The sequence below is a fragment of the Diuraphis noxia genome, unplaced genomic scaffold (assembly GCF_037042655.1).
Source record: "Diuraphis noxia isolate RWA-SAM2 unplaced genomic scaffold, SU_Dnox_SAM2 contig0004, whole genome shotgun sequence".
In the NCBI taxonomy this organism is placed as follows: Eukaryota; Metazoa; Arthropoda; class Insecta; order Hemiptera; family Aphididae; genus Diuraphis; species Diuraphis noxia.
The window spans coordinates 70,466,482-70,478,792 of NW_028301714.1; the positions used below are offsets into that span (position 1 = coordinate 70,466,482).

The 12,311-nt window shown below is 25.2% G+C and overlaps 1 protein-coding gene across 1 annotated transcript in view; it reads right to left on the minus strand.

The window, feature by feature from the left end:
• LOC107169535 (uncharacterized) overlaps positions 1-12,311 on the minus strand; it is a 101,642-nt gene that overhangs the window by 54,781 nt on the left and 34,550 nt on the right. The window contains exons 3-4 of the mRNA XM_089226592.1: positions 8,401-8,537; positions 7,252-7,355 (exon numbers count right to left, since the gene is read on the minus strand). Coding sequence (XP_089082718.1) covers positions 7,252-7,355; positions 8,401-8,506 — 210 coding nt within the window. The 5' untranslated portion in view covers positions 8,507-8,537. The remainder of the gene's footprint in view (positions 1-7,251; positions 7,356-8,400; positions 8,538-12,311) is intronic.

Sequence of the window (12,311 nt, forward strand, 5' to 3'; positions counted from 1 at the left end):
TGTTCGGCGTGTAAATGTCGATAAAAAAAGGATGTACGACAGTCATGTAGCGAAATTGCCTATACAATACGCCGTGTCACCGTAATTACAATTTCAATGTAATTTTTTTTTTAAAGTGGATAAGTCGTGGATGTCGCTCTGCTGTACAGTAGATTACAAGTGGGTTACTGTAATAGATGGAATTAAATTTGAATCCAATGATATTATATCATTGTATACGAAGAACGATTCTGGGTGGAGACGATTTATCTGTTTAGGATATATTATAGATTATTAAAAATTTTCAAATCTTAGATTTAAAAAGAAAAATTTTATGAATTTATAGATTTAAATAATTTGCGAACTATTGTGATTTTTACGTATGTCGTCAAAATTCAAACTTTGAATGCTTGTAAAAAAAATCATGACTATTTATTTATTTTATTTTTCATCTGCTATCGTAACAATATGTTAAGAGCCTTGTATTCAATTTTCAAGCTTTTCAACCTAATAAAATACATTTTTAATGATATTAATTTAAAAAAAAAAGCGGGTAAGTCGTGTATGTCGCTCTGCTGTACAGTAGGTTACAAGTGGGTTACTGTAATGGATGGAATTAAATTTGAATCCAATGATATTATATCATTGTATACAAAAAACGATTCTGAGCGAAGACGGTTTATCTGTCTAGGATATATTATAGATTATTAAAAATTTTCAAATCTTAGATTTAAAAAGAAAAATTTTTATGAATTTCTAGTTTGAAATAATTTGCGAATTTTCGTGATTTTTACATATGTTGTCAAAATTCAAACTTTGAATGCTTGTAAAAAAAAAATTGTGACTACGCATTTATTTTATTTTTCAATTTTTATTGTAAAAATATATTATGAGCCTTGTATTAAATTTTCAAATCTTAGAATTAAAAAGGAAAACTTTTATGAATTTCTATCTAAGATAATTTGAACATTGCCGTAATTTTTACGTATTTAGTCAAAATTTGAACTTTAAATGCTTATAAAAAAAAAATTGTGACTATATATTTCTTTTATTTTTCAATTGCTATTGTAAAAATATATAATGAACCTTGTATTAAATTTTCAAATCTTAGATATAAAAGGAACATTTTTATGAATTTCTAGCATAAAATAATTTACGAATTTTCGTGATTTTTACATAATATGTTGTAAGAATTCAAACTTTGAATGCTTATAAAAAAAATTGTGACTATGTATTTCTTTTATTTTTCAACTTCTATTGTAAAAATATGTTAGGAGCCTTGTATTAGATTTTCAAATCTTCGAATTAAAAAGAAAAACTTTTATGAATTTCTATCTAAGATAATTTGAACATTGCCGTAATTTTTACGTATTTAGTCAAAATTTGAACTTTAAATGCTTATAAAAAAAAATCGTGCCTACGAATTTTTAATATTTTTTAACTTCTATTGTTACAATGTGTTAGAAGCCTTGTATTAAATTTTCAAGCTTTTCTACCGAACAAATAAATTTTTATCGATATTTATAGAAAAAAAAACTAAAAAAGTTGAAAAATTAAAATGTCAGTAAACAGCTCAAAACAAATCTAAATATTTTGAAAATTTTATCAAATATATAAAACGCCTATTTAAACATTCAGTCAAAATTTCAAGTATCTGCGGTAATTTGTTTTAGAGTTACACCAAAATAAGGAAATCGCTAAAAGTGAAAATCCAATGTTGTAAAAATTTAAATTTCAAATGCTCATTAAAATTTAATTTGAATTTCAGGTGGAATTTTTATTTGTGATAAAGATTGAAAAACTTATAAGGAATCTTGTTTTTAAATCTTAGATTTAAAAAGAAAATTTTTTATGAATTTCTAGCTTAAAATAATTTGTGAATTTTCGTGATTTTTACGTATTTTGTCAAAATTCAAACTTTGAATGCTTATAAAAAAAAATTGTGACTATGAATTTCTTTTATTTTTCAACTGCTATTGTAGCAATATGTTAAGAGCCTTATATTAAATTTTCAAGCTTTTCTGCCTAACAAATAAATTTTTATCGATATTAATTTAAAAAAAACTAATGATCGAAAATTTGAAATGTCTATGAATAGTTCAACTTAAGTCGAAATTTTTTGAAAATTGCATGGTGGATAGAATATACTTATATAAACATTAGGTGAAAATTTCATGTATCTATGGTCATTTTTTTTAAAGTTACATCAAAAACCAAAATTGATTTTGTCGAAAAATGAGTGTGCGTAAAATTTCCCGTTTTTCCTTAATTTTTAGTTTGTTTTTCTCAATTATTTAGAAAAGTATTAAGAATTTTTTACTTTTGACCCCCCAAAGTACCAACTAGATTCACTTTCTGATCGAACGAGGTACTGAAGTAAAAAATCGAAGCATTTTTACTGCCCCAAAACGTGATGACAGACACAAAAAAAAAAAAAAAAACACACATCATGGTAAAATCAATACATTCATCGCTCCGCTCAGAATCTAAAACTAATAATGATCAAAAATTGCATATGCCTATAAATAGTTCAACTTAAATCGAAATGTTTTAAAAATTGTATGGTGGATATACTTATTTAAACATTCAGTAAAAATTTCATGTATCTATGGTAATTTTTTTTTAAGTTACATCAAAATCCATAATCGATTTTGTCGAAAACTGATAGTGCATAAAAATTCCCGTTTTTCCTTAATTTTCAATTTATTAATTAATCTCAATTATTAAGAAAAATGTTGGGAATTTTTAAACCTGACCCCCCCCCCCCTCCAATGTACCAACTAGATTAACTTTCTGATCAAACCAGGTACTGAAGATAAAAATCGAACATTTTTACCGTCCCAAAACGTGATGATAGACACAAAAAAAACACACACACACATCATGGTAAAATCAATACATTCCTTACTCCACTTAGAATCTAAAACATGAAGTAAGTATACTACCAGATCTTTTGGAAAAATTTTTTACAGTATTACAAACAATTTTAGATAATTGAAAACTCAATCCCCGATTTCGTAAATTATCAGAAAATTTAGAAATCAAAAAATGAAAGTTGGGGGCCAAGTTCTAACAGGTAAAATTATCTCGAAACAGTTACCAGTAAGTACAAAAAATGACTAAATCACGTCAAAAGCGTTCACAGGTTTTCCATGTATTAAGTGGTTTTGTTTTAAGTATATTTATAAAATAATGCTCACAGGCTAATACTGCGAGTTAAAAAATATAGTAAATAATCAATACCTGTTCTTAAGGTCAAGGATATTATGAAAATATTATGCACCAAATAATTTAGATAAATGAATCTGATGGCTTAATTATTATTGCGTAGCTGATATTATTTTCATAGACAAATGGATTACAATATTGTATATTTATCACCAATAATTTATAATAAATTACGACTAGTTACATGTATGTATGCCTATTGAAAAAAAAACATTTAATATGATACCTGCGCATGAAAACTGTGTAACATGTAGATTGTTTTTCTTTTATTTTCATTGTTTTATTTCACTTTGATATCTCGACCGTTGGTATTTTATTTACTACTATATTTATCACACGCCAATATACATTAAATTGAATTGAATATTTAAGCACAAGAGACATGAATTTACAATATCAGGTTGTCTTTTCGGTCCAAACATTTAGATTGTATTTGTGACGTTTGGGATATCAACGGTTCTTTTTCGTCTCACCCGATACTTGTTTATAATAATATTATGTACCTATGCCAGACCGTAGCGGTAGATGTCGTTTTTGATTATTCCGATAGAGGTATTTCTGAAATCCAAACTTTTAAAAATACCTGATTCGTGTCAAATTTGATTTTCTCCACTCCGATTTCATATCAGTTTTCTCATCTCAACACCTATGCACGTTGTATGTTTTACTTATATAACCCATTCTTATTCGTCGTTTTCGTTTGGTAATTCTAGAATTAAATTTCCCCATGGTTTACCACTCATTATATTTAAAATTTGTTTTAAAGACACCGTGGTCCCAAGTATTACCCTGCAAGCCAAGCTGTTTTATAATTAGAATTGAATAGTAATTAAATAAAAACTGCTTTATCACCTTTATATTGTTCTGACAAATAAGTAAATGGTTATCAACTAAGATAAAATTCACGTCCGTATATATATAAATGAAATTAAGCTACGTATCCTCTAATTATCTCTCATTTAGATTGAAGAGATTAATCAAAAACATATTAATGCTTTTCGTATAATAATGATTTTTTTTTCTAAATAAAAAGCTATTACTATTATAAATAGGACTTATTATTGAACTCTATCTCATTAAACTAACTTTTATATATTTAGAAAAGTTGAGAACTATGTAAACGATAAGAAAAAACAGTAAATACACCATTAAATAAAATGTATAATTATTCATATATTTTCTTGTGAAATTTACAAATAATTATTATTTATTACTAAATAACAGAATGATTATACTATTATACGTACATTAAGAAAGGAATGGCTAGAACAAAATAATAACTTTCTTTCCGGTCTGATTTATATTAATAAAAGATTGTAAATAATACAGTTAAATAAGATATTCGTGCGTACACATGTCGCATCGTTATTTGTTAAAAAATAAATGTTTGTTTTTGTCATAATATTTCATGCATAGGTCTTGATAAAAAGTTGTATATCGTAGGTACATTCAAACATTAATATTTAACTATATAAAGATGGATTTAAATATATTCTATCTTACATGTTATGCAAATATACATTTATTTTGTTGTTGTTAATTGTGCTCAACAATCGTTCACAAATCAGGTTTAAACTTTAGAAGAGATGATTACCTGAAATTGTTGTTTTATGATAATATTATTTGTATTTTATGTAATTTAATGTTCTACTTAATTCGTAATTTATAAGTTGTAATTATAATTTGTATAATGTATATTGTATAGTTTATATTAGCATATTATATAGCTGTAGTTTGTTTAAGCACTGTGATCATTTTATATACATATTGCATATAAGTTATTATTAAGTATCGATATTTTTGTTTTGATGGCAATAGCTAGGATTCTATTAAGATATACTACTTAGTATTTTGTACTATGTTATTGATCATTATTCTTACCCGCTTCATTCCACCTAATATTCATATCCCTATATAAGAAGGGTCTTCGAACATTTATTGGAAAGTTCTTAACAGTTGTCTGGCATATGCTTTTAAGACACATTTTAAATAGTTTGGTTATTGTTTAGTGTTTGAGCAGTATATTGAGATTTGTGTATTTATTTTGTCTGAGCCGGACCATGCAAATCTAACACTATATAATCCACTATTATCTTAAGCTTGTAATTCTAGGTTTATGTGTTTTTTTTCATCTTCTTTTTTATTCAGCCATGAGTTACTAGGCTGAATTTTCACGCTGCTTAAGATTCGACAGAACAATAGTAGTCATTTTTAAATAATAATTGTTCCATTGACCATTATTACTGTGTATGATAATTTAATAAGCTCCTATTTGGACATATGGGTTGTAGCAAATGAATTGTATCTGTTATGTGTAATATCACAAATAAAGTATACATATTTAACTCTATAAATATGGGTAACAGTTCATTGGATTTTTTATTGGGAAGAATGCGTAATTACTATGTTAAAAGTCTGGACGAATAGTAACACTTTGTTGTTAAATTAAATGAAAAAAAAATGCATTTTAATTTTTTTATCTAATTTTTAGTAGCTTAAGGTTTTAAAGATTCACGAATTTTGAATTCTACAAAAAAACTACAATAAACTTGATGGGTGTTGAAAAGATTAAAAATAATAATGAAAAAATTAACATCCGTAAACATAATTACGAGTTTCATAGTTTTTAGTTCATGGGTAATTTGGTTTCATTTTCAAGATTTTACATAAAGACATTTTTAATAATTACTGTTGAATCATAACAAAAAAAAAAAATCAATAAAACTTCAACAAATATTACATTAAAGGCAACTGGGATTTAACAACATGGAGTATCCCGTGGTGTAGCAGCTTTATATAATAATAATATGAACAATTGGGAATCCGGCACACTACTTCTAAAAGAGTTTCAAACGCACCATGGGACCAACGCATTCGGAAAGTTTAAAGATTAATAACACTGTATAAAAAATAATTGTAAACAAATAAATCATTTTTACAGTCGTAATTATGTAATACCTATAGACATTAGAAATTCAAACGATGGTAAATAATTTGAAATTTTTGTTTTATTTTCAATTATTTAATGCAGTTCGTATGTAATAACTATTAATTTAATAATTTAATACAAATATAATTATTAAGCTCATATTTTGAATCAAGCAAGGTAATCTGATTAGTGATAATACCATAACTTTTATATTACATGACGCATTCAGTTACATAATTATAAAAAGAAAAACTATTCGAAATTTTTATATCTTAATATGATAGTAACCAAAATCTAACAACTTTATTTGAAACTTAATATTCCTTGTTTACGCCGTTCAATATTTTTAGAGGATTTCTATCTTATGATGATTTATATATTCATTTTTATTTCATTTTTATAGAGTGTTTATATTTAAATTATACGTTGATTAATTACAAATAGTTGTTTCGTATATAAAAACAGGGATTCCAAAATTAAAGCTTAAATGTTTAAGTATTTCAAACACGTTCTCGTTTACATTTTCAATGTCTCGGAAATACCATAAATAATAATGTTATTTTTAAAAAGTTCATCTGTGTTCATTAATATAAATTTAGGGAATATTTTTATTCTCACGGCTACTGTTTCTTTATACTAGTAAATCTAAATGTATAGCTTAAAACGTACAAGACATAACTTAGCTGGATTTCGACAGATATATTTAATATTTAATATTTTTCTTAAGTATAATTTATTTAAATAACTCTATCGAATTTCTCATTATTAAAAAAAAAAAAAATAAGCACATAATTAAATAATACCATATAGAGCTATGGGTTCCATATTTTATGAAATGCATTAAATACTTTGGTATGTTATACGTGAGTCATATATATATAATTATGATCATATTATTTTAAACATAATTGTATACTATTCAAAATTGATTTTAAGCAATTTACTAGTGCTATTATAAAATGTTGAATTTATTGTTTATCAAATGAAATAACAATAATATTGTAGTACCATCGTTATTTTTAATAATGATAAATATCATAATATATATATATATATATATATTTCATCATATTTCAACATAATATTAAATAAGACAAGTATTAACGTATACTCACATTATTTCGGGAGTTTACATCTAATGGTTCTTTGATTACTCTTTTTACGGCATCTGGGTCATTTTTTATAACAGCTTCGTGTAACAAAAGTTCGTTTTTAAGTACTGAAATGAATATAAAACATATCATTTATTAAGTACAGCTAATGAAAAAAAATTAAATTGTGTTTGTATCTGAAATTATGATCAATGTACATGAACAATAATTTTAATTTAAACAAAATATTGTGGTAGTTAAATTAAGTGTTCGATATAACAGTTTAAGCATTAATTGGAATCCACGAATGTACAAATAATAAGAATCATATAATATATATATATATATATGTATATAGTATGTATTGTAATCTGTAAATTTCAAATTGTTATTTTTCAATTATAAAAAATATATTAATACAATTCTCACTTCAAAACCGATTTAAAAATATTGCTTTTTAATTTTAATCAAATTTCAAATTGTTTACACTTTATTTTATAGTACAGTGTCACAAGTTAAAATTATATATTATTTTCAACGATTATGATGATACGCACTATGCTATTGCTATTATAAGATGGTAAATAATATTATACTTAATATATAATACTACCATCCAATATACATAAGATCATGTTTATATAGTTTTTAGTTTATTAAGGAGTTTCTCAACTGTTTTTTTCAAAATGTATTATTCCTTTTACTTTAAATTCCAAACTCACCATACATAATTATAAATAAAATAGATATATTAAAATAAAACATAACAAATTGGTGCTTAAAAATATTACACGTAGATATTTTTGATTCATGTGAGGTGCATTTTGTTATCGCTATTGTAACAGCTAAAGAGCTGATTTAAGTACTCTTAATTAGTTTAATTTGACTCTATTGTCACAACGAATTCAATTGAGAACCATATGCGATTGTTTAACATAACACTATAATATCTTAATTATAGTACCAATCGTTTTGTACTAATAACATTATGTCCGATTGTATTAAAATTACGATTCTGCGTTTAAAGCTTTAGAGTCCCACTTTCAGGAACGAACTTTTTGAAAACGTGCCTAATCATAAACCACACTCTTTTTTTATTATAATATTCATTTTTTAGGACAAATCACATTCATAATTATAGATTATTATTATAATATAAAATACAATACAAACCATTGCTTGTCCGACGACATCCTACTTCAGTTGGTGGCTCTGGATTTTCTTCGCCACCACCCATGGATACTCGTCTCAACACCACACAGTCGTCTACCCTGAGCATATTATTATTACCGGCATTACCCGAAGTGCATCTGAAATCAATACACACACAACGTTTAATATCAATACCACGCATTCAGACATTCAGGCCAATATAGCATAATATTGTTTAGGCGGTTTTGAAATGTAGACGATAACAAAATAAACACTATAATAATATCATGTACGCGCTCGCAGACGATAAACGGGTTAAACGATCGTAAACCGAACTGCTTTTACGCGTCTGCATAATATTATCATCTAAGCCGATAATAATATTATTTCACTTCTGCAAATATTTATCTAGGGCGCATCACCACCAATCGTCGCGGTTATGTAATAATGACGAAATGTATGTACACGAGCGAGACAAAAATATATATAATATCTATGTAATTTGAGATTTTCTTTATTTTGTGTTTAGTTGTTATGTAATTTGTGCAAACGACAGATTTAACACGTCAATTCGTTTTCATCTGAAATAGATATTTTATAGGAAGTAAGAAATAGTACGTATATGTAGTGTATTAACTGTATGACGTATTATGTTATACAATTTTTCTACCCCACAAAAGCGAATGACAAAACATTATGAATTTAATTGTATATTTCATAATATTTAATTATATATTATTACTCAATACCCACAGTATTTACCGATAATTATTATTAAGGTTTTTTTTTTTTTGGTAAACAAAAATGTATACCATACATTTTATGTGATGAAGATGATTAAAAATGATAGTCACTCAATTAAAACCATTAAAGCTTGTAGTATTTTTTTAAAGCTCAATGATAACAAAGCATTACTCAATGCCCTTTCATTGTCTTCCATTTGTAACTTATTAAAATAAGTGAAAACTCGTCAAAACATTAAGAATGTGCGAAAAGTAGTACCTAAATTTCATTTTTTTTCCTGGTAATAAACTAAAAACACAAGTTATAAAATGTTACTATTAAACAAAAACACAATTTGATCAAACTTTTGATGAATTGTAACATATTACAAATTGCTATGAAAAATTATATTTGTTATGTTACCTATAAAAATAGTAATATTATAATTTTGTTCTTGAAAAAAAAAATGCGGGTAAACACACAGTTTTCAAAACTGTTTACCGCATGATAATATTTTTATACAATAATATCTTGTTTATTGTAATGTTAACGGCCTAGTTTTATATTACTATTACAAGAGATACGAATAATACAAAAATGCAATGACTACATTATCGTCATTATCTAAATAGTATTCCAATTAATTTTTTTTACTCACATATAAATACCCAAACATAATGTATGTTACAATTAATCAATGGTAGCTCACTACCTATATATTGTTTTTCTCGATAATTTTTCAATATACAATCAAATAGGGTCCTGTCGATTAATAAAATAATTTTTTTTTTTTTTTAATCACATCATCGACAATTGTTATTGTTTTTGTTTCAATTTATTGAGAAGCATCTCAGTGTATAGTTGTTATAACCGATATGAAAAAAAAAATTCGTTTTATATTATTCACAATTAAATCGTTACATAATGTTTGTATAACATATAAAACTATATACAAGTTTCGTGTTTATCTTTAGAATTAAATGTTATTTTACTTAATATTTTCTAATAATCCAGGTAGTAATTAACAGCTTAATTTTTTTTTCAATTAATATTCAATATTTATTATTATTATTACTAAGTAATTGCTATTGGCCATAAAATTACCCTTAGTAATGTATCTATTAAAATTAAAAATTAAAACTAATGCAGATTGACCTATTGTGAAACATCGGGTCGGAAGCATTATCTATGTTTGTAGATACGTTGGTTTTTTATGATTTTAAACTTTTTATGTAAATATGTAAAATATAAAATGAACATATATCGTAGAAAATTAAATGTAAATATCATGATAAGATTAATCTGGCAACTACAATAAACAATTTTCATAACTTTAAGTTTAAAACTTTGATAATATTATGCTAATTTACTGTTATTTTAAATTAAACAACTCAAGATTGATTCTGTCAGTTTCCAAAATTTGCCTTAGGTTGCACATATGTTATAGTCGAAGAAAACAAATAGTACTTTACAGACATCTTATGAATTGAAATTTACTTAAATACATTGACTTAGAGCGTCGATGTTTTAATGTTTTTAATGCTTTTCAGCTAACAGAATGTAAAACTAAATAGTATAAAATGTTTAACATCAAATTTAAAAATAATTCTCACTTAAGTAATTAATACTGTTTTATTTTGAAGTATGCACTTAGTTTGAAGTATTTTAAAATACCTACTTCATGGGGTGTATATATTTACATGACAATAGTAAACAAAAGTGATTTTTTGTTATTCAGCAATTTTATGATCATACTCGTATACTCAAAACCACTTACATGTTTATATATATATATATGTAAAAAATGAAGATATAATCTAATTTTCTTTTGAAACTTTTTTTCAGAGAATATAAAAGAAAAATGACAAAAAATATATATAGATTAAAATGATATAAAAAATATTACATTTATTTTTTACTGTTCATGCCCTGGATCCATACTTAGTTAATATAATATTAATATTGTAGAATGTAGACTCACAGTGTTGACTTAATTGAAAACCATCCTCAACGATCAAAATATAATAACAACTTGAATTTAACAAATACGTTATTTTACTCTACCATAATATTATGAAACCTAAGTAAAAATATAAAAATGCAATTATTAATGATTTAATTGATGTACCTTGAGTTTCCAGTTATAGGGAGACTAAAATATATGGGACATAATTAGGTTATACCGGACTGTTGTTATTTTTCGTTATATGGAGATTTCCGTCTTATAGGGGTCTGTTATAAAGAGGTTTTACTGTATGTATTACAATCAACAATGTAATATGCTGCGTGACGTAAGAACCTAATAGAGTCGTATTATAGTTATAACATATATTATTCATTTTAGTTTACAATGAACAATGTTTTAACTATATAGTACCATCTATTTTTCTTATTATTATTAAATAATATTTATGACACTTATATTATTAATTAGGTAAATAATTCTAATCGCATGGTTAAATCTTGCCGATTATTGTTGAAAATGACAATGCAACGAACAACGTAAATAGATAATTTATTCTTCTTAATTGAGGAGACTGGTGCGGCATAATATAGTGGTGCGCACTGTGTTTATTGTATACAGAGTAGCTTCATTTTATTTTGTCTGTTTCTGTACGTTAAACTTCATAACTTTATACAATCTTAGCATATCTTACTACTATTAGTGTTTGTGTATTAGATGGCCCAGCGGTAAAATCCACCCATTTCGTTTTAATTACAACATTTTCGCGATAAGTCTCATTTCTGCACAGCATACGCGGTAGGTATTGTGATGGTTGTAATTTGTGTTTTAGCGTGCTTATGGCATTATGTTCTACTGTGCAATATTCGTCGTAATTCAGATAATCATAGTGCATACCTTATTTAAATAATCAAATGTTATTATATTGTTATGCTCTAGTTCATACGCTACAGTAATCTACCAAATCCAATAACAAAAGTAAGCATCTCTATTTTCGCTAAGTAAATTACGATCTAGTTTATGTTAGAAACATTGTAATTTCAAATAAAAATAAAGTTTTTTAAAAATATTTTATAAGAACATTTTTAAATAAGTGCATGTTAAAATCTAATTATTTTTTTATTGTATTTATTTTAATAATATGTGATGTATAAACTATAAATTACTATAATTTACCTAACGAAAATATTGATATTTAAAAAAATTTTAAAAATTCAGCCTTTTGACTTAAATTAGTGTTTTTACC